The 24,723-nt window shown below is 42.9% G+C and overlaps 1 protein-coding gene across 5 annotated transcripts in view; it reads right to left on the bottom strand.

Moving 5' to 3' along the window:
• The window catches only part of Esrrg (estrogen related receptor gamma), a 559,413-nt gene that overhangs the window by 130,833 nt on the left and 403,857 nt on the right, over positions 1 to 24,723 (bottom strand). For all 5 annotated transcript variants that reach the window (XM_057769722.1, XM_057769723.1, XM_057769724.1 and 2 more), the window contains one exon: positions 18,465 to 18,581. In XM_057769722.1, the coding sequence (XP_057625705.1) occupies positions 18,465 to 18,581 (117 nt within the window). The remainder of the gene's footprint in view (positions 1 to 18,464; positions 18,582 to 24,723) is intronic.

Genomic DNA, 24,723 nt, shown 5'->3' with positions numbered 1-24,723 from the left:
AGATACATGGCACGCTTTCAAGGCGTTTCATCCTGAGAAAGCATTTGAATATTTGAGAGGAAAATGAATGGGGGACCAATAAGAAGAGGAATCCCCAAAGGAGAGCAACTGCTTCTAAATCAATCCTTAAAAATATTTTCCAGAATTCCTCTCCATGGCCCCAACAATAACAACCTGGTAAAGATTATGGTGTTGGTTGAAAGGGTAGATAAACCTAATTACAGGTATTGATGACGAATTACTGATCCTCTGATCTCTAACAGAAGACACTAGCCAGTATCCGCGTGGTCAGCAAGCATGGCTGATGGAACACCGATGGACAAGAAATTCACGCCACAGCTCTGCATAGAACTCGGATCACGTGTGTTCCGTTGAGCCCAGTATGTGGAAGGCACAGATTTCAGATGCCAACGAAAGGGACAGGCATCTAAACACAAGCTCTCTGCGATGCGCGTCTTTACTTTCAACTCCCAGACACGGAAAGGTCAAAGGTAGACCTATCTGAGAGAATTAAAGGCCCTGGCATCCCTTTAATTAGGTAAGAGCATTCAAAGACATGCAAATTCCCAAGGAGCCATTTTGCAGGCAAGAGTTATGTTATTCTGTGGGAGAGGGGGCAGTGGGCTTTTCTTTCAGTTATTCTCCAATAAAAGAGCATCTTTTAAAAGAACAAAATGGAATACATCCTAAGTCACTCAGAATGCCTCTGGACCTGATGGTTCTCCTGAGAGAAAAAAAATCAGATAATCTGACGTCTTCGCAAAGGCATCCGAATCCCTTTTCTAACTTCATTAAGCTCCAGCACTTAGAAACCATCCATACTGAGCACTGTAATTAGAGACGAGGCGGCACAGGAAGGGCTCAGTAGTATGTCCACCTAGGAAGTAAGACACGTGGGGCAGGAGTGTGGGGGTCTGTACCTCATCAACGTGGCCAACTGGTAAAGGGCCACACAGCAACGCTGACACACCCTTCCCCAGTCCTACAAACTGATGGGCTCGTGTGCCAGGGCAGAAGACAGAAAGACTGAACCATCATGACTGATCTCATCAGCACACTGGGTTTTTAAGGTTTTCTGCACAGAGGGGTACGGAAGAAACGCAGTTTGAAGTTCAGCTGATAGCCAAGCCATTCGTACTCCACACACCCATTCCCCCTTTAATTTCCTTTATTTTCTCTTTCATCCATCTTTCCTTCTTTCTCCCAGACCTCAAAAATCCTTCTACCACTACCTCATGCTTGGACACGGACACCTTTGTCATGAGATAGCCTGGACAAAACTAACATGAAATGGCTCAGGAGCCACAAGGAACCGAGATGGCATGTATTTGATAATCCATAGTCCATTCTCAGGTGGAAGAAAGGAGATAGGCTAGGGAGAAAAAAAAGGAACGAAGAAAATCCATCCTATCTTCAGCATGAACAGTAAAATACTTCAGCTTCCCAAGCTAGAGAAATGGCTTTGATGAAGAACTAAAGGAGTCCAGAGAGGCACCGACAGCCCAAGCTAGTCGCACCTTTAAACTTATGTTATCTAAGCTTAAAACAGCTGTAAGTTTTCAGGGAGAAAATAAAGTGAAATGTTTCAGATAGAGGCGAAAGTGCCTTCTTCCCCTATGGTCCCTACATTTTTTATCCTACGAGAGCTGAAGGGATGCATTAGCATGTGTGAAACTGACTGTAGACACCGTATGTTACACATGGGAAAAGCAATCCCATGGACGCGAGGTCATTTGGTCCATGACAGACTTCCTGCTGTCTTCCCACAATTCACAGAGGGGTCTCTATGAAAATGGCAGGTTATTCTGACCCTGCCTGTTACCTTCAGATCTCCCGGGCACTCGAATGGGCTCAGGCCAGAGCCACATAGCGCATTGTCGAGGACCTCTGACCCTAGCCAGTCATGGAGAGAAAGCTATGTGAAGACAACCCAGGCCTGCTGTGAGCACAGCATTCTCTCAAAGCAGAGATAATAGCAAAGCCAAAGGCAGAGCAAGGAGAAGACACTTAAGACCAAGCAGAACCAAGTGGTCTGTGGTGCAGCAAAGCAAGGTCCTAAATATCTGGGTGACAATGGGATCGGCACAGTCAAAACTGCAGCTGAAACACATGTGTTTGAAATCCAGCCGGGCATCCAAAGTATGAAGAACCTCATGCTATCTGTGCAGAGGAATGGGATCAGTGGCTGTGGGCATAAGAGAGGAGACGGTGATGGGGTAACTGTCAAACTACCCCACATACATGCATGAAAATGTCACAAGCCCATTTTATAGATAATCAATGAAAGCTAACAGAAACATTTCTAAAGGAGAAAACTTGCAAGTCATTGGAAACCCCAAGTCCAACCACTTGATACTTCCATACCAAACGACACAGGGAGGATACACGTCCACAGGCGCCGCCACTGGCATTTGTATTAGATCCTTGATTTTTGCAAAGTATTACAATACTCCTGGAATTTTGTGTCATTCGCCCCTCCGTTTCCCTTTGCCTTAAGTTTCTTTCAAAATATCCAGTCTTGGATATAACTCCATGAGCTGAGTGCCCACTTACCACATACAAAGCCAGTTCCATCCTCTGGGTTCTATAAGCAAAGCACAGTTGTGCATGGCTGTCATCCTAGCAGTTGAGAGAGGGACACGGAGGAATGTCCTGGGAGTCTGAGGCCGGCCTGGGCTACACGAGTCCTTCTCAGAAAGAATCAAATAGACAAATGGTCTTCACTTTCATTCTTAAAAGTGAGAAGACTAATGAAGTACAGTGGCTTGGGTCCAGAAGACATTTTAATCGGGACATTCTGCAGCAGCAAGGGAAGGAAGACAGAAGGGACAGGGTCTGTGAAAGCTCTGATTCCCTGCCCATTAGCTACTTTCCGATGTGCAAATGATTGTGGTCTCCCAGGGCTGCTTCAGAGTTCAGTTGACTCCAGCCCTGTCTTCTTCTGGACTCCAGGTTAAAAATCAATGCTCTAACTGAGGCTGCTCGTCAAACTCAACAACAATAAGTTAGTAAGCGAGGGTGGTGAGGAGGGACGAACCCCGAGCTCTATAATCTTGACAACTTTCAAAAAGGCAAATTTCCAAGTGACATTAAAATAGAAATAGAATTCCTTATAAGAGGGTGGAGGGCTTCCCACCTTAACAAACTTAGAATAGGATTTCACTGCTGAAGCACAAACCAGTTAAAGATCCATTCTCGAGCTAACAGGAGATTCTCCAATATCTCTTTGGATGTGTATTGTGGGAACAGAATTCCTGGCATTTTTACTTTATCAGCACTAATTTTGTTTTCTGCAGTATCCTCTTCAGATGTGAACTGATGACTTCTGGGGAGTTCTAAAGAAAGTTCTGGATCGTGGAGAAATGTATACTTCACAAAGCACAAAAACCTGGACCTGCTAATAGGAAAGAATGAAAGTAATGCTACCAACAGTGTGTGCATTTCTCACAGACAGGTGCTGGCCACCACCAGCATCTCCAACGCTGGACCGTGGGCTACAATCAAGGGCTAGGCAGAGACCTGAATCACCCATCCACTATTCAAAGTATTTCTAGGAAACAGTGGGAACACTCTACACACAACCTTTAAGAAATAATTTTGGGGGACTGGAGAGATGGCTCAGCAGCACTGATGTGGGATTCCCCTCTGTATGCTGTGAATATGATTTTTATTACCATTGGTTAATGAATGAAGCTGTTTTGGCCAATGACTTAGCAAAGTAAAGTCAGGCAGGAAATCTGAACAGAGATACATAGAGAGAGCATGTGGAGTCAAGGAGACACCACGTAGCTGCCGAAGGAGAAGGACCTTAGGAACCTTAATGGTAGACCACAGCCTCATGGCAATACACAGATTGATAGACATGGGTTAATTTAAGATGTAAGAACTATCTAGGAATACGTTAGAGTCATTGGTCAAACAGTGTTGTAATTAATATAGTTTCTGTGAGATTATTTGGGTCTGAACAGTTGGGGCTCATGTTCCGTTCCCAGCACACACATCACGCAGTTCAAAAATGCCTTTAACCTCAGCTCCGGGGAATCTGATGACCTCTTCTGGCCTTTGAGGGCACCTGCACTCACATAACAGACATACACATACTTACAAATAAGATATTTTTAAGAATATTCTGGTTCTGTATAGAATAATAACATGCAAAAATTGGAGAATATTACCAAAGAATGATTTGGAATTTTTAAAAGCTGCAGCAGTGAAACCATCCTCTCAAATAGAGAGTTCTTTGTCATGAAAGCAAGAAATAGACCGAGCAGTAGCTTCCTGAAACCTCTGGACACTTGTGAGACTGCAGTTAAACTGAAATGCTTCCTGATGAATATCAAGACATCACACCAGCTGCTAGGGTCAGGTACCCAGTGGAGTCCTGGTGTTGCCATTTCCCGCATGGCTAAGATTGGGAACAATATTTATAGGAATGGCAAAACATATCTCTGTTTTTCTATGTACACTCACTAATTCCTCCAACGTCTACAAGGGGAATCAGATAAAAATCAATGTTATTCCCTACCCTTTCTTCCTCCTTTGTTAGTACTTTAGTATATTATCTGATGAATCAAATAAAAGGAAGTCAATGACACATGACCATCGAATCAAACTACTAAAGTCAAATCAAATAAAGTCAATGACACATGAATACCAAATTCCACTTGGTCCTGGCCTCACATGTATGAAAAAAATTGTGTGTGTGTGCGCAAGCATGCATAATTTAGATAGTATTTTTAGTTAAAACAAATTTATGGAAAAACTGTTTCTGCACCCAACTTCCAAAAATGTAACTTGAAAGAATACAAAAATGGGCTAAAAGAGAGGGTCAGCCGTATTTTATTGAGCATCTGTTATGCAATCATTATGAATTACATATCAAAAGGGATGAAAATAGAGACAGAGTGTCCCATCACACACTGATTCTATTTTGCTCTGTGACACATCTGGTCCACAGCAAAAAGGTAAAACTTCATCATATTGCCTCAGATTATCTAAATGCTACTGTGTGATAGGTATTGTACCAAGACCATCACACCTTATTCCCACGTCAGTCTGAAAAGACACCCCTGCAGCATATTCAAACTCCATTTCATAGGTAAATCCTAAAAAGGTAATGTCACTGTGATCCACATGGGTCAGAGGTTGACTGCTTGCCTAGTGTGCTGACAGCCTGGCTTTTGATCTCCACATCACAATAGTAACAGTAATAATAATAATAACATTAATAGTGTGTTCAAAGATAAAGTTACTGGCTGGGGAATCAAGCTGGGCTGGGGCCACCATACCCCTCCATATTGCTATCAACCACATGCGGCTGTTTAATAGAATGAAAATTAAGTAAAATCAAAAGTTGACTCAGCAGTCATAGTGAGCATATTTCAAGGATTCAAGGAATAGGAATAATTTCCAGTTACCTTTGACCCTAGAGTTTATGCTTTTTATTTATATGTCATACTTCCTGTTCTGAAAAATGTGAAGCCAAAGCAATCAATCGTATGTAACAGACAAGAGACAAGGGTGAATTCAGAAGAGAAGTCAGAGCTCTGTCACCTGAAGCCCTGTGAGCAGAAGGAGCATGAACTATGGGAACAGAAATATCCAACACAGTCAGTCTTTCTCTTTGCGCATGTGTTCCTCTCTCCATTCCCCGCATTTCTTGTGGTGGATGTTCAGCGTGTCACAGGGATGGCCCCAAGTCATCCTTCAGCCTCAGCTTCCCAGGAATCGTGCAATAGGAGCATGTCGCCGATCTTGACGGTCTCATGCTCATTTTTAATATCCACTTGGTGCTTGATAAAGCTATCAGAAAGGGTGGGTGGCAGAGTAAGAGAGGCTGGGCAAAAGGCATGACATCGACCTAGTGTGTATAAATTGGATTGATGGGTATAAAAGATGTCTTGGGAAGAATAAGCTTCATCCCAGTTCCTGATATTTATAACAGGAGGAGTAGGATGCATGGGAGGGGAGCAGTGAGCGGGGGCAGGACTTCTACAGGCCAACCACCAGTCAGGATTCCAGCTTCCTTCCACAACTGGGCAGGCATTGGTAATAACCTAATACTGAAGTGAGAGAATATGATTTTTACCTGGCTTAAGAATCATTGGTGAAATCAGAACCAAACCCTGGCTGAAAGTAGAAGCAATGTACAAAGTTAGCCAGGCACAGGAAATAATCTCATCTTTATAGCTTCTCTGCCTTTCATTCTCACACCCTGAAGAAATCTAAAATGTTCAGGAAAATCAGGCTGTGTATGTTAAGATGTTGACTGAATAGTTCTGAGAGGAAACAGGAAAGGAAGAGAGAACAAAGCAGAATGCTTGTGGCCAAAAGGCTGTGACTCTGTGGCCTCTGGAGAAGTGGGGAAATGTTGGGGCACTGTCCAGAAAGGTCACACTTTCCTATTTTGGCCTTCCCCTCCATTTTATCTCGGTTGTTCATCTAAAAGGAAGGTGACTTTAACATAGTAGAAGTCATATCAGCCACACCACAGTGCCCCACAATGCCTCCTGCTTCCCAAACCTCATGCACATCCCCCTCTCTTGATGGCATGACCCGCGTGCGTGTCGCTCAGCCAAGTACAGGAAAAGTGAGCCTATGAGTCAAGCTCCCCCATCTGAAGTCCCTCCCACCTGAGGGACAGCACTGACCATGCCGCGATGTGCTGTCTACTTGAATAACATTGACTAGCAGTGGCAGGTCCTCGGCCGCTGTTCTGGTAGCCACACAGCTACCCTGGCTCTCAGAAGGCACAATCTGCTGTTGCCTTTGGTCTGGTTTGCCAGGAAGCCCAGGATGGACTCCCCACCAGCACCATCAGGCTCGGGGAATTTGGCTAGCACTAGGTACCTAGACTTCTGCCAGGTAATTGGCTTTGGGGAAGCCGCTGACCTACTCTCCACTGAGTGGCTTTTGTGGACCTGGAACCCAGCCTGCCTCTCATCATTGATCAACCTTGGCCAAGCCAGCTGGCTTACTCCTTTGCAGACAGCTTGCCTTAGGGAATCTGGTTGGTGGCTTCTCTCTCAACCTATTAAGAGAGAGAGAAACAGAGAAAGACAAACCCACACAGAGAGACAGACGGACAGAATAAGAGAGACAGAGAAGGAGAGAAGGAGAGGGAAGAGTCTCACTTTGACTCTGAGAGGCAGAGGAGAATTACGCTAATCCAGAATGGAGGGGGCTGGAGCTCTACACAGATTCAACAAGGAAAGGGACACATTAGGTGTGAAACCCTTGGAAGGAAAAGGATTAGTGAAGTACTTCACTAAAGCAGCCCTGTGATATGCAAAAGCAGAACTCACGAATTCACATTAAATTGCAACAAACTCATCCAAACACACACACACACACACGCACACACGCACGCACGCGCGCACACAAACATACACACCTCCCTGCATGAGAATTACGAAAACATATTATCTGAAAACTTGTAAGAAAAAATACACTAAGCCCAACCCTATCCCCCCTGCATCCCCCTACTTACTCTATGGCTTTTCTCCAAGCAAATGGTGAAGCAGGTTTCCCTACCCCCTTGGGGCAGAATCCTTTGGAGATATTTTATAATTCAAAAGGAATAAAACTGTAACCTATTAGATCAATGTTGGCTTCCGACTTCATGCTCACCAGTGGAAATGACGAATGGAGAACAATCAAACAAATGATTAGCTTTTAATGGTGTTATAATTAATAAGAGAGGAAAGGAGACGGGAAACTTATACTCTATGATTTCCTCTTGTTCTGTTTCTTGTAGAACAGGAAGCGTGTTCTTGGAAGAATTCTTAGTGTTGCCTTTAGTTAGCACACTTGCTATCTCACTTCAAGGTTAAATTTTTTTTTTAAAAGAAAGTATATCTAAACATACAATTGTCTCTGAGACTCAGAAGAGCACAGAGTTTATGGAATTTTTATACAGTAATGGGCAAGTCTCTAAAATATCAGTATTTAAATTTTCCTCCTTTATAAAATGGACTGGATTTGAATATCCCAGCTACACATCATAGCCAGATCTTCAAACTACCAAGGTAGAAAGCCCTCAAATATATTCCACTCTACAAAGTCTCATTTATACAGAATGTGTTCTCAAGTTCAAGTTCTAGAACTGTCCCAAAGAAGAAATTTTGTTACAAGGTGCACCTTTTTTCTCTGTTGCAATTTGAATTGACATACAACTTCACAGACTACCTAACATAGACAGAGACCTGTGAAAAGAGACTTGAGGGAAAACTACAACTCGAGAATCCTGGTTTGCCTCACATAACTTAGAGATGTTTCGTTATTCCAAAGTTGTCCTGGGTACAGCTCTACGGTAGAGCTCTTGTCTCTCACGTGAGATGACATGGTTGGTTTTCATCTCCAGACATGAAAAAATAAATACATAAAACACAAAACAAAAAAATATTATTCAGAAGTTTATATGGGAATCTGAAGGACCCCAGAGTGGGAAAGCCACCCAAAAGACATTCATGTCTAGCCCTCACATGATAGCTGGGATTCGTCCAGTTAAAACACTTCTCCTAATGCAGTACACATATTACTGTCTTCTGGATACTAAGAACATCAAGTGCCCAGGTCTGGTGGTGCATGCCTTTAATCCCAGCATTCAGGAGACTGCAGTGGGGCAGATCTCTGTGAGTTTGGTCTAAATAGAGAGCTCCAGGCCAGCCAGGGCCACATAGTGAGACCCTGTCTCAAGCAAACAACAAACAAAAAAACTCAAAATACCCAAGTTAGTTCAAATCCAGCAATAACAAAAGGTGGGTATTTCAAATATTTTTTAAGAGCTCGGTATCTCATAATCATAGCCTCCACAGGTTTACAAGTAGCTGGGCCTGAAGCACATGTCTGTCTCACACTTGGGAGACAGATTCAGAGAGATTCTTTAGGCCATGATTAAATTCCAGGCTAGCCTGAGCTACCCAGTGAGTTCTACACTGGCTTGGAATAGCATGTAAGACCACCCCAAAAATTATAAAAAGAAAAAATTTCATTCTGAGCTAAATATATACTTAATATCCTTATAATTCATAAAGGAAAAAATCTATTAGATAAGCAGGATGTTATCTAAGCAGTGTTCCTACTATAAATTCAAGATCCCTGAACAGTGGAAGAAATTTGGGAGATAAATAATAATTTATGTAAGGAAAAGACCTACTGGGTGTCGGGGGGAAGCACCTACTGGGTGTGTGTGGAGGCGGGGAGGATGATCATTGTATAGACTAGCTGGAAAAACAAGAATCCAGTCATCAAACACAGCATACAGCCTAAGGCATTAAATCCTCAAGAAGTGGTGGCTAGTTGTTACCTTCAACATCTTCCTTATTCATTTTGAGACAGACTATTGCAGTTGCAAAGCCACAAAAACACTTTTTAAAAGAAGAAAAAAAAAGAAAAGGAAGAAAGAAAGAAAAAGAAAAGAGGCCATCCAGTAACATAATGTCTGTACACGGAATAAGTTTTTGTGGTACTTTAGCTACATTCCCAAATGGCTTGAATGTCAAGACAAAGCTCAGAGACAAGGTGCTCTCTGCCACTGCCTGTATTATAACTTGGGGGTTGTGTTTAATGTTCTGCATTAATGAGGGGACTGCTTGGGATGGGCTTACCACTGTGTCTGCAGGAAACACCAGGGAGGTCAATGTAGTTCTATTAACTGTCACCCAGTGCAGAAATATTTTCCGTGAATACCATTAAAGCCTTCTCCTCTCCTTTGTTCTGCTTTTTGAAGGCAGTAGGAACCCAAACTTCCCTAGCAATAATTTCTGTTTTAGACTTGGCAGCATAATGATATTAGACTTGAGGGGGAAAAAATCACCTTGGCAATGTCTTCTCAGGAGATTTTTTTTTTTAAATTGTTTTTTACAAGAGAGATTTTGTTAGGATAAATTACTAAGCAGGCTCATTCAGGGGGTAAAAACAAACCCACTTGTTACTAAATGACCCTGGTAGCTTTCTGTTTTTCAAGAACAGAAACTGCCTGGAAAACACTGCACCCTCTAAATGGCCATGTGATTGCAATGGCAAACGTGGAAGTGAGGGGCAATTAGAGAAAGGACTGCTCTGTGCACTGCCTGCTGATAGGGCAAACCTAGAAGATGCTTCTGGCTCCCCGGCCACGGATGGATCAGCCAGGAGCTGGGGCTGCAGGAGAAACGGCCCTGAGACCATTCTTCTTTATATTCTGGGGCACAGGACAGCTCAATGGAGAGACAGAATCAGTGGCTACATACTCGATCCCTAACTTGAGCTCTGTCCCTCTTATCTGTGCATATTCTTCTCTCTCTCAGGGTTGGAAATAGGAGTTTTATACCCTGAGATGATTGGTTATCACTCGGAAGACCCTCTCAACCCAGTAACAGTCACCCCATCTTCCATACTGCTATGAATCCATCTACTCATTTTCTGAGTATTAACTCAGTCCTATAACTGCAAAGGTCATAGTAAAAGTTGCAGGCTTTCTGTTGCACATGAATTGACAATTCTGGATGCATTTAAGATCTATTAGTCCAGAAATCTTAGCCAGATATACATGACCTGGTCCTGCTAAGACATGGCGTCCTTGAGGTGACCATTAGTGATCTAAAGCTCCTCCATTCCAACTCAGCATCCAGAAGTCACACTCTATCTAGGTCTGGAGCCTTGGTTGAGTGATAGAGTTCTTGACCAAAGTAAATGTGGTGCTAGGTTCTAACTCTCCAACTATAGCAAATGAAGACAGATAAGAGAGAGGAAAAGAGGAAGGAGGAGTAGGAGAAGAAGGAAAGGGAGGAAAAGGAAAAAAGAGAAAAGAGGGGAAGAGGAAGAAGGAGAAGAGGAGGACGGGGAAGAGAAGAAAGAATGGAAAAGGAGGAGAACTGTGGGATATTCTTGAGCACTGTAAAGATTTGTCACTCATATTGGTTCAATAAAATATCAATTGGTTTTTATACTCCAGACAGGAAGTGTAGAACACTAAGAGAATTCTGGAAAGAGAAAAGGCAGAGACACAGTCACCAGCTAGATGCAGAAGCAAGATGAGAATGCCTTACTGAGAAAAGGTACCAAGCCACATAGCTAAACATAGATAAGAATTATGGGTTAATATAAGCTGTAAGAGTAACTTAGTAATAAGCCTGAGATAAGAGGACAAACAGCTTGTAATTAATATAAGCTTCTGTGTGTTTCTTTGTGACTGAATGGCTGCAGGACCATGTGGGACAGAAACTTCTACCTACAGAGGAGTAGGAAGAAATGCAGGTGACAAGATCATGAACCCCTTTCCTGGATTAGTCCCCATTATTGGCTATCTTTTCAGCTATGCCATCTACTTCCAAGTAGTGTTCAGAGATTAATATTCTAAAACAAAGTCCCTTCCTATGAAGGGGGAATTTGAATTGGTATGTATAATGAAAAAAGATAGTTTGTTGTTTTCTTTAAAAAAAAAAGAAAGAAAGAAAAAAAATTTGAAGAATTTCCAGTTTGGGCAGAATTAATGGAATAGTACAAATCATCATCCACTGCTACGGTCCTATTGTACTCCTAACATCATCATCGTCATCATCGTCATCATCACCATCGTCATTGTCACCACCATCATCATCACTATCATCATCATCATCATCCCCATCCTTGTTATCACAGTGTCTAGAAGCCATATGCTAGCATAATGCTCTTACAGGCATGATGTCATTTGGAAACAGAACCTGCATGATGTCAGAAGAGAAGGGGTAGGTACGCCTGCACCTGCTTCCAGGTACAGAAGACCACACAGAGTCTCAGAACCTAACAGTCTTGCTCACTCCAGTGCAGGGAGCAGGAGAGTCAAACGCAATGATGATAGCGCAGTGTCTTGTCAGGTTCCAGAGAAAATCTGGACCACATGTTGAGATTTATCAATGTGAGTGTCTGTCCTGTGGCTTTCTCCTACAAAGTCACTTCTTCCTTCCTCCTCTCAGACCTCTCCTTTCCTACATGCTGAAGCTGAACAAGTGTGAGAAGCCTTCTTTGTGCATATCCGGTTGCGTAGAAGTCTCTAGTCCAATTTAAAACAGGGTAAAGCGGGATCATGGGAGAGGTCTCGGTGCTTGAGTACTTACCTTGCAAGCATGAGGACGAGAGTTCAAATAACCAAAACCCAAGTAGATGCAATGACCTACCTATAATTTAGGGTTTCATGGAGAGACCCTGTTGTAATGTAGAAGACTCAGAAGTGGAACTGAGGAGTTTTCCAATGTCAACCATGCACCTCCATCTGCACCAGCATGCATATGCACCCATGTGCACCTTCATACATGCAAAACAACTATCCACACACACACACCCATACACTGCAAACACACATAAAACTTGGGAGATGTGGAATAACACTGGGATCCTTTCTGTCTGATCTGCACACAGATTAAGATTAAGCTGTCTCATGAACTTTGGAACTTCACTTACAGATGTTCCAGATGTTCTCTGATGAAAATCCTGGAAAATCACTCTGGAAGCCACTAACATCGTCACAGAGGACACATTTTACATAAAACTGGGTCATACAGCAGGTCAATATGATATACATATCCGTATATATCACATACATATACATGTGATGCCCAGATTCAGGCCCTTGGCATTTCCTGCTTATTGTAACCCACAATGTGGCCACTGAGCTTGGAAACTCTTGCTCATCATAAGAAGCTCTACAGGCAAAATTCCGCAAGTTGGGAAATGTCATAACTCATCGCTCTTCCAGGAAGCAAATCTAGGCAGCCATTGAAACTTAAAGCCTTGAGTCTAGGTTCACCTGACCCCAAAGGCTGAGTCTTACTGTCTCTGGCAACATTAGCTGACCTGACAGGGGACTGATCCTTTCTCTGGGCCACCAGGGCATTGTGGGTGGAGAATATTGTTTTTGGTTTTTTGAAAGTAGGTCTAATATAGCTCATGCCATTCCTGAATTGATCCTCCTACTTCTGTCTCTCAAGTGCTGGGACTACAGGCATGTTCAACCACACCCAGCCCTAGGAGCTGTTGTTGTTACTTTGTTTGTTTTAATGTCAAAAAGAGAGCAAACTCTCTTGGAATAGAACAGTGAAGTTAGTCTGCTGTATTGCCCGAGTCATTCACTCTTTGCATGGGCCCTGGCATGACTAGGGAATGTGCTGCACACGACACTAGCGTAAGAAAAGGCACGGACTGCCAGGGGTTAATCCCAGCACAGGAGGTGGAAGCAGGAAGATCTGTGTGTTTGGTGCCAGCTGCTTCTCCAGAGTATAATACTGGCCAGTCAGGGTTACTAACTGAGATTCTGTCTTAGGAAATGAAACACACACACACACACACACGCATGCACACACAAGCATGCATACACGTGCACATACACAAGCACACAAAGAACAATAACAACAAAACAAAACAAAAAAAACACATCATTGTAAAAGTCTTTGTGCCAATAACAGTTAAATTCCCTTCAAGTCTTTGACCAGCGGATTCTCTCCCTTCACGAACTTATTATGGCTCTCTTGGAATGGTTTCTTTGTGATCAACAAAGAGAAACCAAACCAGTGTGCAATGAGATAGCATTTACATGACCAAGGAGATGGTGCTAATTAAAAGTACATCCTTTAAAAACAACAAAAAAGTACATCTTGACCAGATACTTCACAGGCCGACTGACTAATTCGGGGGGACAGCAGATATGTGACAGATATGTTTTCTCTGACATATAGTATGGAACAATACTGGAAAAATGATGCTGGTCCATTAGGACACTTACCATGCGGACACTCCTCAGCACAGAAGAAAGACAAGCTTGCTAGCACACAAGATGGCGCAGACACAGTAGAATTTGCTCAACAGCGCTTCTCTAAGTTTTGTTATTGTGTGACATTTTCTCCCCTCTCCAACACAAGTATTGACTAGAACCATTTTATTTGCTTCAACTGGTAAGTATTTTTTTGGTATGAATGAGCATGTTCCTCTATGTGTGTGTTCCTGTGAGTATATATGCACATATTCATGTGTCTGTATATGTGTGTACCAAACAATAGGATGCATGCACATATAAGTAAGAAAACACAGACTGTGGGTGCTCACATGTGTAGAGGCTAAAGGTCGATGGCAGCTGTGTTACTGAATCATGTTTCCATGTGTGTGTGTGTGTGTGTGTGTGTGTGTGTGTAGCAGGGTCTCTCACCACATCTTGAATTTATAGATGGACAAGACTTGCTGGCTAGCACGCCCTAGGAATTCTCTTGCCTGCCCCTCACCAGTTCTGGGATTACAGGCCTCTGCTATACCCAGCTTCTTGGGGGTCCTGGGGAACTAACTCAGGTTCTCAGGCTTGCATGGCAAGCACCTTACTGACTAAGTCAGCTCTCAGCTTCCTTAACTGGTAACAATTATTTGACTCAAAAATTCTAATCTGGGGTCTAGAGAGATGGATCAGCAGTTAAGAGCCCTTGCTGCTCTTCCAAAGAACCTGAGTTCAGTTGCCAGCACCCAGGCTGGACAGCTTGCAGTCACCTGTAACCTCAACTCGGGGGATCTTATGTCCCCCATTGGCCTCTAAGGGCATCCATCCTCATGTGCAGACACCACACCGAGACACATGATTAAGAATAAAAAGAAACGCACGCCTTTAATCCCAGCACTCGGGAGGCAGAGACAGGCGGATCTCTGTGAGTTCGAGACCAGCCTGGTCTACAAGAGCTAGTTCCAGAACAGGCTCCAAAACCACAGAGAAACCCTGTCTCGAAAAACCAAAAAAAAAAAAAAAAAAAAAAAAAGAATAAAAAGAAATCTTTTTAAAAATCTAATCTCAAGCATCAAGCCTAGTTCACTTAGATGCCTAGTGCCGGCTAATGGGGAAACGGAAGTTACGGGCATTTATTCCTGGGTATTAATTAGTTTATCTGCAAAACCATCCAATCCCTTTCACTCCTGGCCCTGAGCTTAGCTGTCTTCTCACAGGGACACACCTCAATTAGTAGAAATGCCAGTCAGTATGAGGAAGAATTATCATTTTTTTAAAAACAGTCAAGGTCTCATTTTTCTATAAGCCTGCTTCTTAATGAAAACCTCTGTCTGTCCCCTCAGGCAGCGCTTTATGGTACACTTGGCGAATTGAATAAAAGATACCTGTTAAAGCAAGGAAGGTTTCCATCGAGGCTGATGAAATCTGATTTCATCTCAGATTCAAGAACTAATGTTGTTTTTTGTTTAACTAGATTTTGCCTGTCAATTTCCAGACCTGCTGTGCCGTCTGCCTGTATGGACTGCTGTGGTCAACACGGGGGTTGTAGTAGCAAATTTTATTACGGACTGGTAATTGAATTGAACAGGTTTACATTTGAATAGATTTACTACACCATGATCTCTGACATACTGCACGGGACTCAAATCCCTGCACATCCATAAAGATACATTTAAGAGGGTATCACCCTTTCCAGGCTTAGGGAGTGAGCCTTGAGCCATGGAGATGCCCGGGCATAATTGTGCATTTATATGCAGGGTACAATGCAATATTTCACTGTATTCTTTAGGCATAAAAGAAAGGAAAACAGTATTCCATACTCACTCATACCCATCCTATCTATGCTTTTGGAGAGAAGGGTAGCGAGCTCAGAAAAATGCTATTTTGCCATCCGCGTGTTCATGAGGAAGTAAATGGGAAATGAATTATGATTTGAGCATGGCAGGACAGCAGTACTTCCTGGGAAAACACGTCCTCTAAAGGCCTGATAGCAAGTGCTGAAGAGGTGCGAACCACAGATAAGCAAGGCCCAGTTTATTCTGAGCAACATTTAATTAAATGCTGTTCACACATCTGCCTTCACTCTCGCCTCCCTCAGACCCTCTCCTAGAGACCTGGAGAAACGCGATCTAAGAGAAAAGATGCGTCGCCGTTTATCTTTAAAGTTGAAATGGCATGCAGATGAGAAAAGTACAGTATTGAAATCAGACTAATCAAAAACTCCCATCTCCCTAGACATGGAGGCCTGTCTCTATGTACTTCACTATTGGAAAACAAAATCAGAATCTGAGGCATACTCATACGAGGCTTTCATTGATACCTGACTTTCGCTGCATTCAAACAAATGGATTGCTTTTAAACAGAATGATTCCTCTATTTTCAGGGGTTTGAACCCTTTCACTGACTTTTATTTTTGAGCACAAGTTTAGTTTAAATCTCCCCAATCAGAGTAAATAATAATATAAATATAACCAAGATCAAAACCGAACTGTCCATCACTTATAACATTCTGAATTATGCTTTTGTGGGATTTTCTACAAAATGGGGAGGGAGTCTACCCTGTGAATTATATTCTGTATGCTACTCTGCCAGACGACTTAAGGCATTGGCTAAGCAAACTTATAATCTTAAAATAGTTCATCATCATTATTATCATTATCATCATCACCAGTGGCCCTTGACCCCTTTGGTATCAAATGACCCTTTCACAGGGGTTGCCTAAGAACATCATAAAACACAGAAATTTACGTTAGGATTCACAACAGTAGCAAAATTAGCTATGCAGTAGCAATGGAAATAATTTTATGGTTGGGTATCACAATGTGAGGAAGTGTATTAAAGGTCATAGCATTAGAAGGCTGAGAACCACTGACCTACAGATATCTGGCTTGTACGTCAGTTAGGTAGGTCTGCCTTTTAGTCATGTGTTGAGCTTTGTCCAAAGTTACCCTTTAGACAATTTCATGTGCATATTTACCAGCAGCAAAGCAACCTGTGTGGCACAGGAGCCTGGAAATGCATCTGCTGTGTGGGAGGAGCTGCATGCAAATTTAGCAGATGGATTGGAAACCAGAGGTCACTTATGACCAAAGGCCCCGAAATGAGAAGACCCCAGTCCTCACTTTTGTTTCCAGTGTCGCCCTGGCAACAGTCTTCACGAACCCCCTTCCTCATCCCTGAGCTAGCCTAAATGGGTCTGCCTCTACATCCTTCCTCTTTATGGGATCTCCCTCTCTCCTTCATATTCATATACTACATACAGAACACATATATGATCATATCACTGAACATCTTTTGTTTTATTTTTCTGTTGGATACCCTATCCTGATGACCTTCCTGCCACACTTGAAAGTTGTAGGTTTGCTGACAGCTGTTTTCCAAGGAAAGAGCCAAGCTGAAGATCAGATGGAGAAACTGAAGGGGTTTATTTGTAGATGAATAAAGGCCTGATGAATAGGGCAGGAATTCCCCAATCCTGTATTTCATCTGTTGCACTCCTTCCCCTATGATACCGCGTATACCAAGAATGCACTGGACAGGTACAGACCCGGCGGAATTGTGCAAATCTAGTAACTGTGCATTTAGTGAGGCTCATCATTCTCACCTGCAAATATGTGAACTTCAAATGTAAAACCAAAAGGCGAGGGACAGGGATCTGTAGTGACAATACATAAATTCCAATGTAGCAGAATCTACTCACGTCTATAGATAACTAACCTAGCTTTACTGTCAAGCTTCCTCCCATGACCACATGCTCATCTTGGTGCTTTCTGAAAACATCATATTGACTTTAAACTCCAATGGGCTCTCTAAATACAAAGAGGCAAGTCTACGTGCAGTATGTAAAATGTATCTCTAAAAAATATGCATGTACAGAGATTCATTTTAAAAATACCCCCCCTAGGAGGTTTCTCAGAGAAAAGGGAAATTTTTATTCTATCTCCAAGATGAAATATTGCTCTGTCTAAGTGAGCTTAACTATACAACTATGTCAGGATATGTGGGATAACGGAATGTCCTCAGCAGCCAATGGGTTCCCTTCCTGTGGCAAGAATGATTGAGTATGGAAGCTCGTTCAGTGTGCTTAGCACAGAATACACATTCCCCGACTCTATCTTCTTTTGTGGGTGTGGGCGGAGCCCAGCCAATCACCTTGCTTGTAGGGCAGGGTCCCCTGAGGATATTATTTAATTATAAATATTGCAGGTGTGCTCCCCGCCTTCCCTTCTTCTGCTTTCCTGTTCTCCGTGGGAAACTTGGTTTTGTAAATCCTTTCCTTATTAAAGCTGAATATTTTACTATAATTTCTGTCTGCCGTTCATTTACGCAGATTCCCAACTGAAACCAAATCAGAGCCTCAAAGCATGAGTACATTCTATCAGAGAGAGGAAGTACTAAAGAGAAGTTTGGAAAACAATATGGATGACCTTAACCCAAATGGTTTAAAGAATTGAAACATTGTGAGTAGCCTCTTGGTTTGCCTCCATCTTCTTCTCTCTGCAAACTGTAAAGATCAAAGGCCCATAAACACAGTTCAACCAGAAGAGAACTACCTTTGATTGGTGTCAAACTGCTAGCCATGAGTTATTAAAAACTTGGGTTTTAAGAGTATCTGGCAATCAGATTCAGGTACCTACTAACCCACCTTTCCTGATGGAACTGGTCTCGATCCCTGTTTTGATGGCCACTGCGCCCCCCCCCCCCGACCCCCAACCCAGAGCACAGGATTCTTGGCAGATCCACTTACCTTCTTTGAGCATGCCCACTTTGAGACACTTCATGAAGCGGCAGGCCTGGCAGGATTTGCGTCTGCGCTTCGTGATTTCACATTCATTGGTGGCCGGGCAGCTGTACTCTATGTTACCTACAGTGCACAGTGTGAGGGAAAGAGACAGTCAGATTGACAGGTCAGGAGAGAGAGAGGCACCCCAAAGACAAGGTTAACTTTGCCATCCTTGACCCCCAAAGTCATGCGAGTGAGAGTCGTCAGGAATGTAACACGTGCCAGGAAGCTGGATATGCTGTTGTAGCCATAAAATACGCCTCTATTGAAGCAGCTTGACATAAATTAGCACTTCCAGAAAGGCTGAGGCAGGAGGATTGACAGAAGGCCAAAGCAGCTTGGTCTACATAATAAGTTCCAGGCCAGCAAGGGCTACAGAGTGAGACTATTTCCAAAACAATAACAACAACAGCAACACAAAAACAGGGGAGGAGACAGATATTAGCCTCTTATGATAATAATCTACTTGAATTATTTTTGTATCAGAATATTCTACAAGACTGCTATACATGTGAAACTAGGGCAGCAAACAATCACGAAATAGTTGACCCACAGAAAGTACAGTCTTCTAGAAGAGATTCCAAAGCAGTCTATGCTTATGAAAACGTAAACACTAGAGGCTGGAGAGATGGATCCATGATTAAGAGCACTCACTCCTCTTGCCCAGGATACAGGTTTGATGCCCAGCATCTCACAACTGCCTATAATTCCAGTTCCAGAGGATCCGATGCTTTCTTCTGGACTCTGCTGGTACATCCAGACAAGCAGGCTCACATATGCCCACATAAAATAAAATAACTGAATCTTACAACAACAACAACAAACACACAAACAAAATGTCACATCTGGATGCCAGTCTACAGAGACGCATGCTTTGGGACGAGCTGCTTGTCCTTCTGCTGTGTAGACCTCTCAGAACTCAGTGATCCAAAGTTTACTGTGGGGCATTTCTGTTAGCAACTGGCATATAGGGTAGTGACATAACTCTCCTGCTCTTCTGGCTAGACATTCTTCCCAGCACGCTCCCTGGTGATGCTGAGAGTGAGGGTGATGGGAATAATGGCTGCCATTGCTGCCACCATCCTCATGGTGCTTGCTACATTATTTGTATAATTCATCCCAAACATCATGGAATTATGATGATAATGAACTATTCAGGTTATACTTTTACAGTTTTTATTGTTTTTAGCTATATGCAATGATCTGAAATGCAAAGCACGTAACGAGACGATCTAAACTTCTAGTGTTTCTCGGAGACAATGAAATGTGTAGGGTGTGCTCCAGGCAGCTACAGTCGTGTAGAGAAGCTGCCTTGAAAAATAAAGACTGTCTCCACTATCAGCCCTGTCGTAGAGTACTTGAAGGTCTCCGGCTACTTTCTAACCCTTTCCCCTCATGATTAAGTGCATTAGTACCCTAATGAAAATGCATCCTGCTTATTGCCCTCTTGGGAAGGGGGAGGTCATCGCAGCGAATGCATAAATTGTCATAGGAGACGGTCTGGGCATAATTGCAATTTTGCTGTTCCATGCTTGCCGTACTCGGGGTCCATCGAGTCCCCTGAAACATGCGCAGATCCAAGTAATTAGCATAGGAGGCTGCCTGGGAGCACAGCATTGATGAAATATTTCAGAGTTAATCACACTTTGTAAACACTGATTTATATTGACTACCTTTCTGTGGACTGATGCCTTCTCATTAAATAGCACATTAGCGCTTCGCAGGATTGTTCGGCCACTCCACCATGCGCCAACTGCTAATTCACCAGGAAGTGGTAACCTAGCCGCTTGGAACTACAGAAAATTGGTTAAGTATGCATGACTTAAAAAAAAAAAAAGTCTTGAGCATTATAACTTGAGGTAAATTGACTGGCTAAATTAGCATTCTAATTCAAAGCAACTACTTTTAAAATGAGGTTAGATAATAGAAGTGATATTAACTGCATTAGCAAGAATATTGACCATCACCTTCTTCAGAAATATTACTCAGGGGCTGGCGAGATAGTTCATCTGGGAAAGTGCTAGCTGCAGAAGGCCGGATGACCACGTGAGCGCAATCCCCAGAACCCACGTGAAGGCAGAAGGGAAGAACCAATTCCACGTCCTTGTCTGCTGCTCTCCACACAGGAGCGCCGGCATTCACTCTCCTCATATAAATTAAGAAGCATTTTTAAGAAAAATCTTACTCAGGAAAAGGACTGGCAAATTAGGTCAGCAGTAAAAGCTGCATAGAGACCACACACACGCGCACACACATGCACAAATAATAATAATAGTGATGACGATGATGGAGACAGGCAATGATAAGGTAAGTGAACACTGGCTTGATCAAAGCTGAGAATAAAGAGATTTGAAATCTGAGCAGTCTCTTTCAAATCTCCCCAGAAATCTATTCTGCATCTAAAGAATGGTGCTGCAGTGTTGTGTGTTTGTTTCTGGTTTTGCTTTTGGTGTGGTGCTGTGACTAGAACCTGGGGCCCTGCAACAGTATAAAAGGCTAGCAATGAGCTATCCCCAGCTCTGGTTTTATTTCTTGAATTTTATTTTGAAAGAGTTTCAAGAACTTCCCCAGGCTAGCCTGAGCCTCGCATGCTTTCTGCCTCAGCCTCCTGAGTGGCCACCACCCTGGCTGACAGCTAGTTCAGTGTTCAGCTACCAGGTCCTTATATTCTCTATGATTTTCTCTATATTTATTTTAAAGGAACGTAACTCTCTCTTAGGGAGAAAAAAGGACTGAAAAATAATTTCAAAGCCTGGAGAAAACGCTTTTAAAAAATGTCATTTTTGGCCATTTCCCGTCTTTAAAACTAGTGTGATGTAATACATGTAATACACATGAGGTAATACACATGTATACACACACACACACACACACACACACACACATTCCCAGCAAGGCATAAACATAAACCCCATGCCTTCAACTTGGTGGCGCAAATGTCTATCACATGGTTCACGACCACACAAAACTGTGTCTTCTCATCCATCTTTGGAGATGATATCCTCATTCTTCATGGCAGGACACTTTGAACAAGGACTCTGCCAGTCAGGTGCAGGCTCACACCTGAACCTGTACCATCCTCCTGATCACTGGCCTCCACCCTCCTAGCTTTAGTCCGGGATGGATGCCATTTGCACTGTCTCTTCCCATGAAGGCCTTGATCATGTCTCTTCCCCAATTTAAATTAAAAAAGCTAAACTTGGTGTTCACACCAATACACCCCCGCACTCGGGAAGATAAGGCACTGGGACTGCCATGAGTACCAGGCCTGCGGACCCTGTAATAAGTAATAGGATAAAGAAAAGAAAAGAAAATCACTTCCCTAGCAAATGTAAGGTCTTACATTTGACACTCAGAATTACACAAAGGAGCACATACGTGGGCACACTCACACATACACACACATACATATACATACACATACATAATCACACACATACACACACACATACACACACACACACACACACTACTGCTGCCCTTCTGAATTAAATCTAAGCCACCCGACTGCCACACACGCTCCTTTCCCAATCTCACTCTCATCTGCTTTTGCAGCAATGTAACAATTATTACCTCATATGAACCTCCAGATGCAGCCAATTTGATTTATTCAGGTTTTGCTGTATGTCCTTCAAGACTCCCCTCTGAGAATGATCTATTTCTGCCCCTCTTTTCTTCTTAAAATTATTTCCCAGACTCAGTGTTCAACTCCAATTCCATTTCAATCATTTATGAAAACTTCTCAGACCATTCTAGAAGGAAATGACTTCTGGGGATGCCTATCTTTTGAGGACTGTCATCTGATACAGACGGTCATATTTTGTCAGCCCTTTGCATACGCCTGCAAATGACTAGACAGGAAGACAGTGGAGGACAGGAGTCAATTCTTAGGAAGTGTGACTATCTCCAACCAAAGGCTTTGGTGACTCAGGAGGAGAGGGAGGCCAGGTTGATGGTGGTGGCCTGTGCTTGTAACCCCAGAACTAGGGCAGGAGAGACAGTAACATCTCTAAAGCTGACTGGCCAGCCAGTCTGGCCTAGTTAGCAAGCCACAGGTCAGTGATTAACTTGTCTCAAAAGAAGAAAAAGTGCACAGTTTCTGAGGAGCTATTCTCAATGTTGACCTCTGTCCTCCATGGGAACATGTTCACATGTACATACACACACTCACACTCACACACACACACACGTACATATGCACACATGCACCTATGCTCACAGAGATTCCGCTCAGGAAAGTCAGTGACATCACACAGGGAAAACTGTCTGAGCTACACTGTGAAGAAATGGGTCAGTAATGACATTGGTGAGGAGGAGTCTTCCCAGCGCCACAGGAAATGCCAAGTCTTTATGAGAACTTCCCACAATGGGGCCAGGAGTGCAGCTCTACAGGGACAATGCTTACTTAGTATGCGGGAACCCTGGGTTCAGCTCCACTGCCACTTAAAAACCAAGTGTAGTGGCACAGGCTTCAAACCTGGAGGTGGAAGCAGGAGGATCAGAGGTTCAAGGTCAGGCTGGGAAGCAATGAGCCTTTATTAAAAATATTCCTTGTTCACAAAGCAGTCCTACATGTTTACATCATATATATATATATGTATACTACATATATATACTACACATATATACTACATATAATATATATTCAATTTAGGTGCATAGAAGCTGTTTACAATGGATTGGGTATCCTTGTGCACCCTCTGTCTTAGAGAAGTCTCACTACACGAAGATGATAACCTTGATCTGACTAATAAACTCTGGTTTATATTTGGGAAACAAATCAGCATCACTCTAAATAAGTTATTTGCTAGAGGGAAACCTAATTTTCAAGGCCTCCCAAGGAGTTCCTCACAACACTGTTGTTGTCTGTGGTCACCCAGCCATCAGCATCTTTGATCGGAGTTACAGGCTCCTGAGACTTTAGCCTTCAAATGCCTTGCCTGGTGCTTTTAGGAGTCAATTAAAGGGAGGCATTTTATATTTGAAATCCACCAACCCAAGCACCTGGCTAACAATGCAGCAGACTCTTTGGTAAAGGTTCAAAGGCTTTCTTCCCACTGGACCACTGCCTCTCTATGGGACACTTGTTTTCCCCCAAGTCACCAAAAGTAGAAACTAGACCAAAATAAATAAATAAATAACAAAAATGTTTTAAATCTCCAATATATTTGGGTACCGGGAAATTTATCTTGGATAAAAGCAGCCAGGGCATAGCAAAAGGTACATTTCCCAGCCCAGCATTCTCATTGAAGACAAACAGTTTTCACAGATTATGGCTCACGGTTTTCTGGGACACATTTGTTAGATGGTGCTGGGGACTGAATAGGCAGCTCCTGAAGCCAGGGTTGGAGATTTCCCAGTTTGGCCAACAGCTGGAGAAATGTGCTCTGTTGCAGAAGGTGGAGGATCCACATGGAAACTTGGGGTGCTAAAACCAGGCTGACCGGAGCGATAGAGCAATTGCTTTTCAGAGCATCCAGGGCTCCAGGTACTTACTTCAGTCTTTTGTACAATTAGTTTGCAGGCAGTATAATATTCTCACTTCCTGCTTAATAGAATCTTGCAACTCTCTGGTGGATGGAATAACAGGGTGTGTGCTGGACTCCCGCCTAGAGGGCCAGGGGATAATTTGTAGATACCTCTCAGTCACTTTGGCAGTGAAAGGGTCAAATGATGGAAACTAGCATGGCATCTCCAAATAAAAATATATGTCAAGACTGTGCTCCCATTCACACCCCCACAGGGCAGCCACGCCCTTGCATCTTGAAGACCTACGCTAGCTCTTGTTTCCAATCATCCTCCAGTCATCAAGGTAGAGCCGATTCCAAGGCCACTGTCTGTTCTCCCTACTTGTTGTGAGTTTATTAACAAAACCAAATGGCTGTGGGTGAGCCAGAGGGCACTACAAGTGGGGGTTTAGGCCACTGTTCTGCAATATTAAGTGGTTTTTAAAAACAGTGGGCTTTGCTTTGGCTCCCAATTACAGAGAGAGCATCAAAGCCATCTGTAATAGTCTTGTTTTAAATACCCTAAAACCAGAAAAAAGATAGGAAGGAAAACCCCTTGCAGTGTAATATCAAAGTTTGTTCTGTTTGTTTGTGTTTTGTTTTCATTTCTAACACAATTGGACTTTCTTTGCTTTCCTTGTTCTTGTTCTTCTTTTCCTCCTTCTCCTTCTTCATTTCCTGCTTGTAATTTTATTTTTGCTCCTAAGTGGTTTCAG

Source organism: Chionomys nivalis, chromosome 5 (genome assembly GCF_950005125.1).
Source record: "Chionomys nivalis chromosome 5, mChiNiv1.1, whole genome shotgun sequence".
Taxonomy (NCBI): Eukaryota; Metazoa; Chordata; class Mammalia; order Rodentia; family Cricetidae; genus Chionomys; species Chionomys nivalis.
This window is presented reverse-complemented; position numbering and strand designations above follow the sequence as displayed.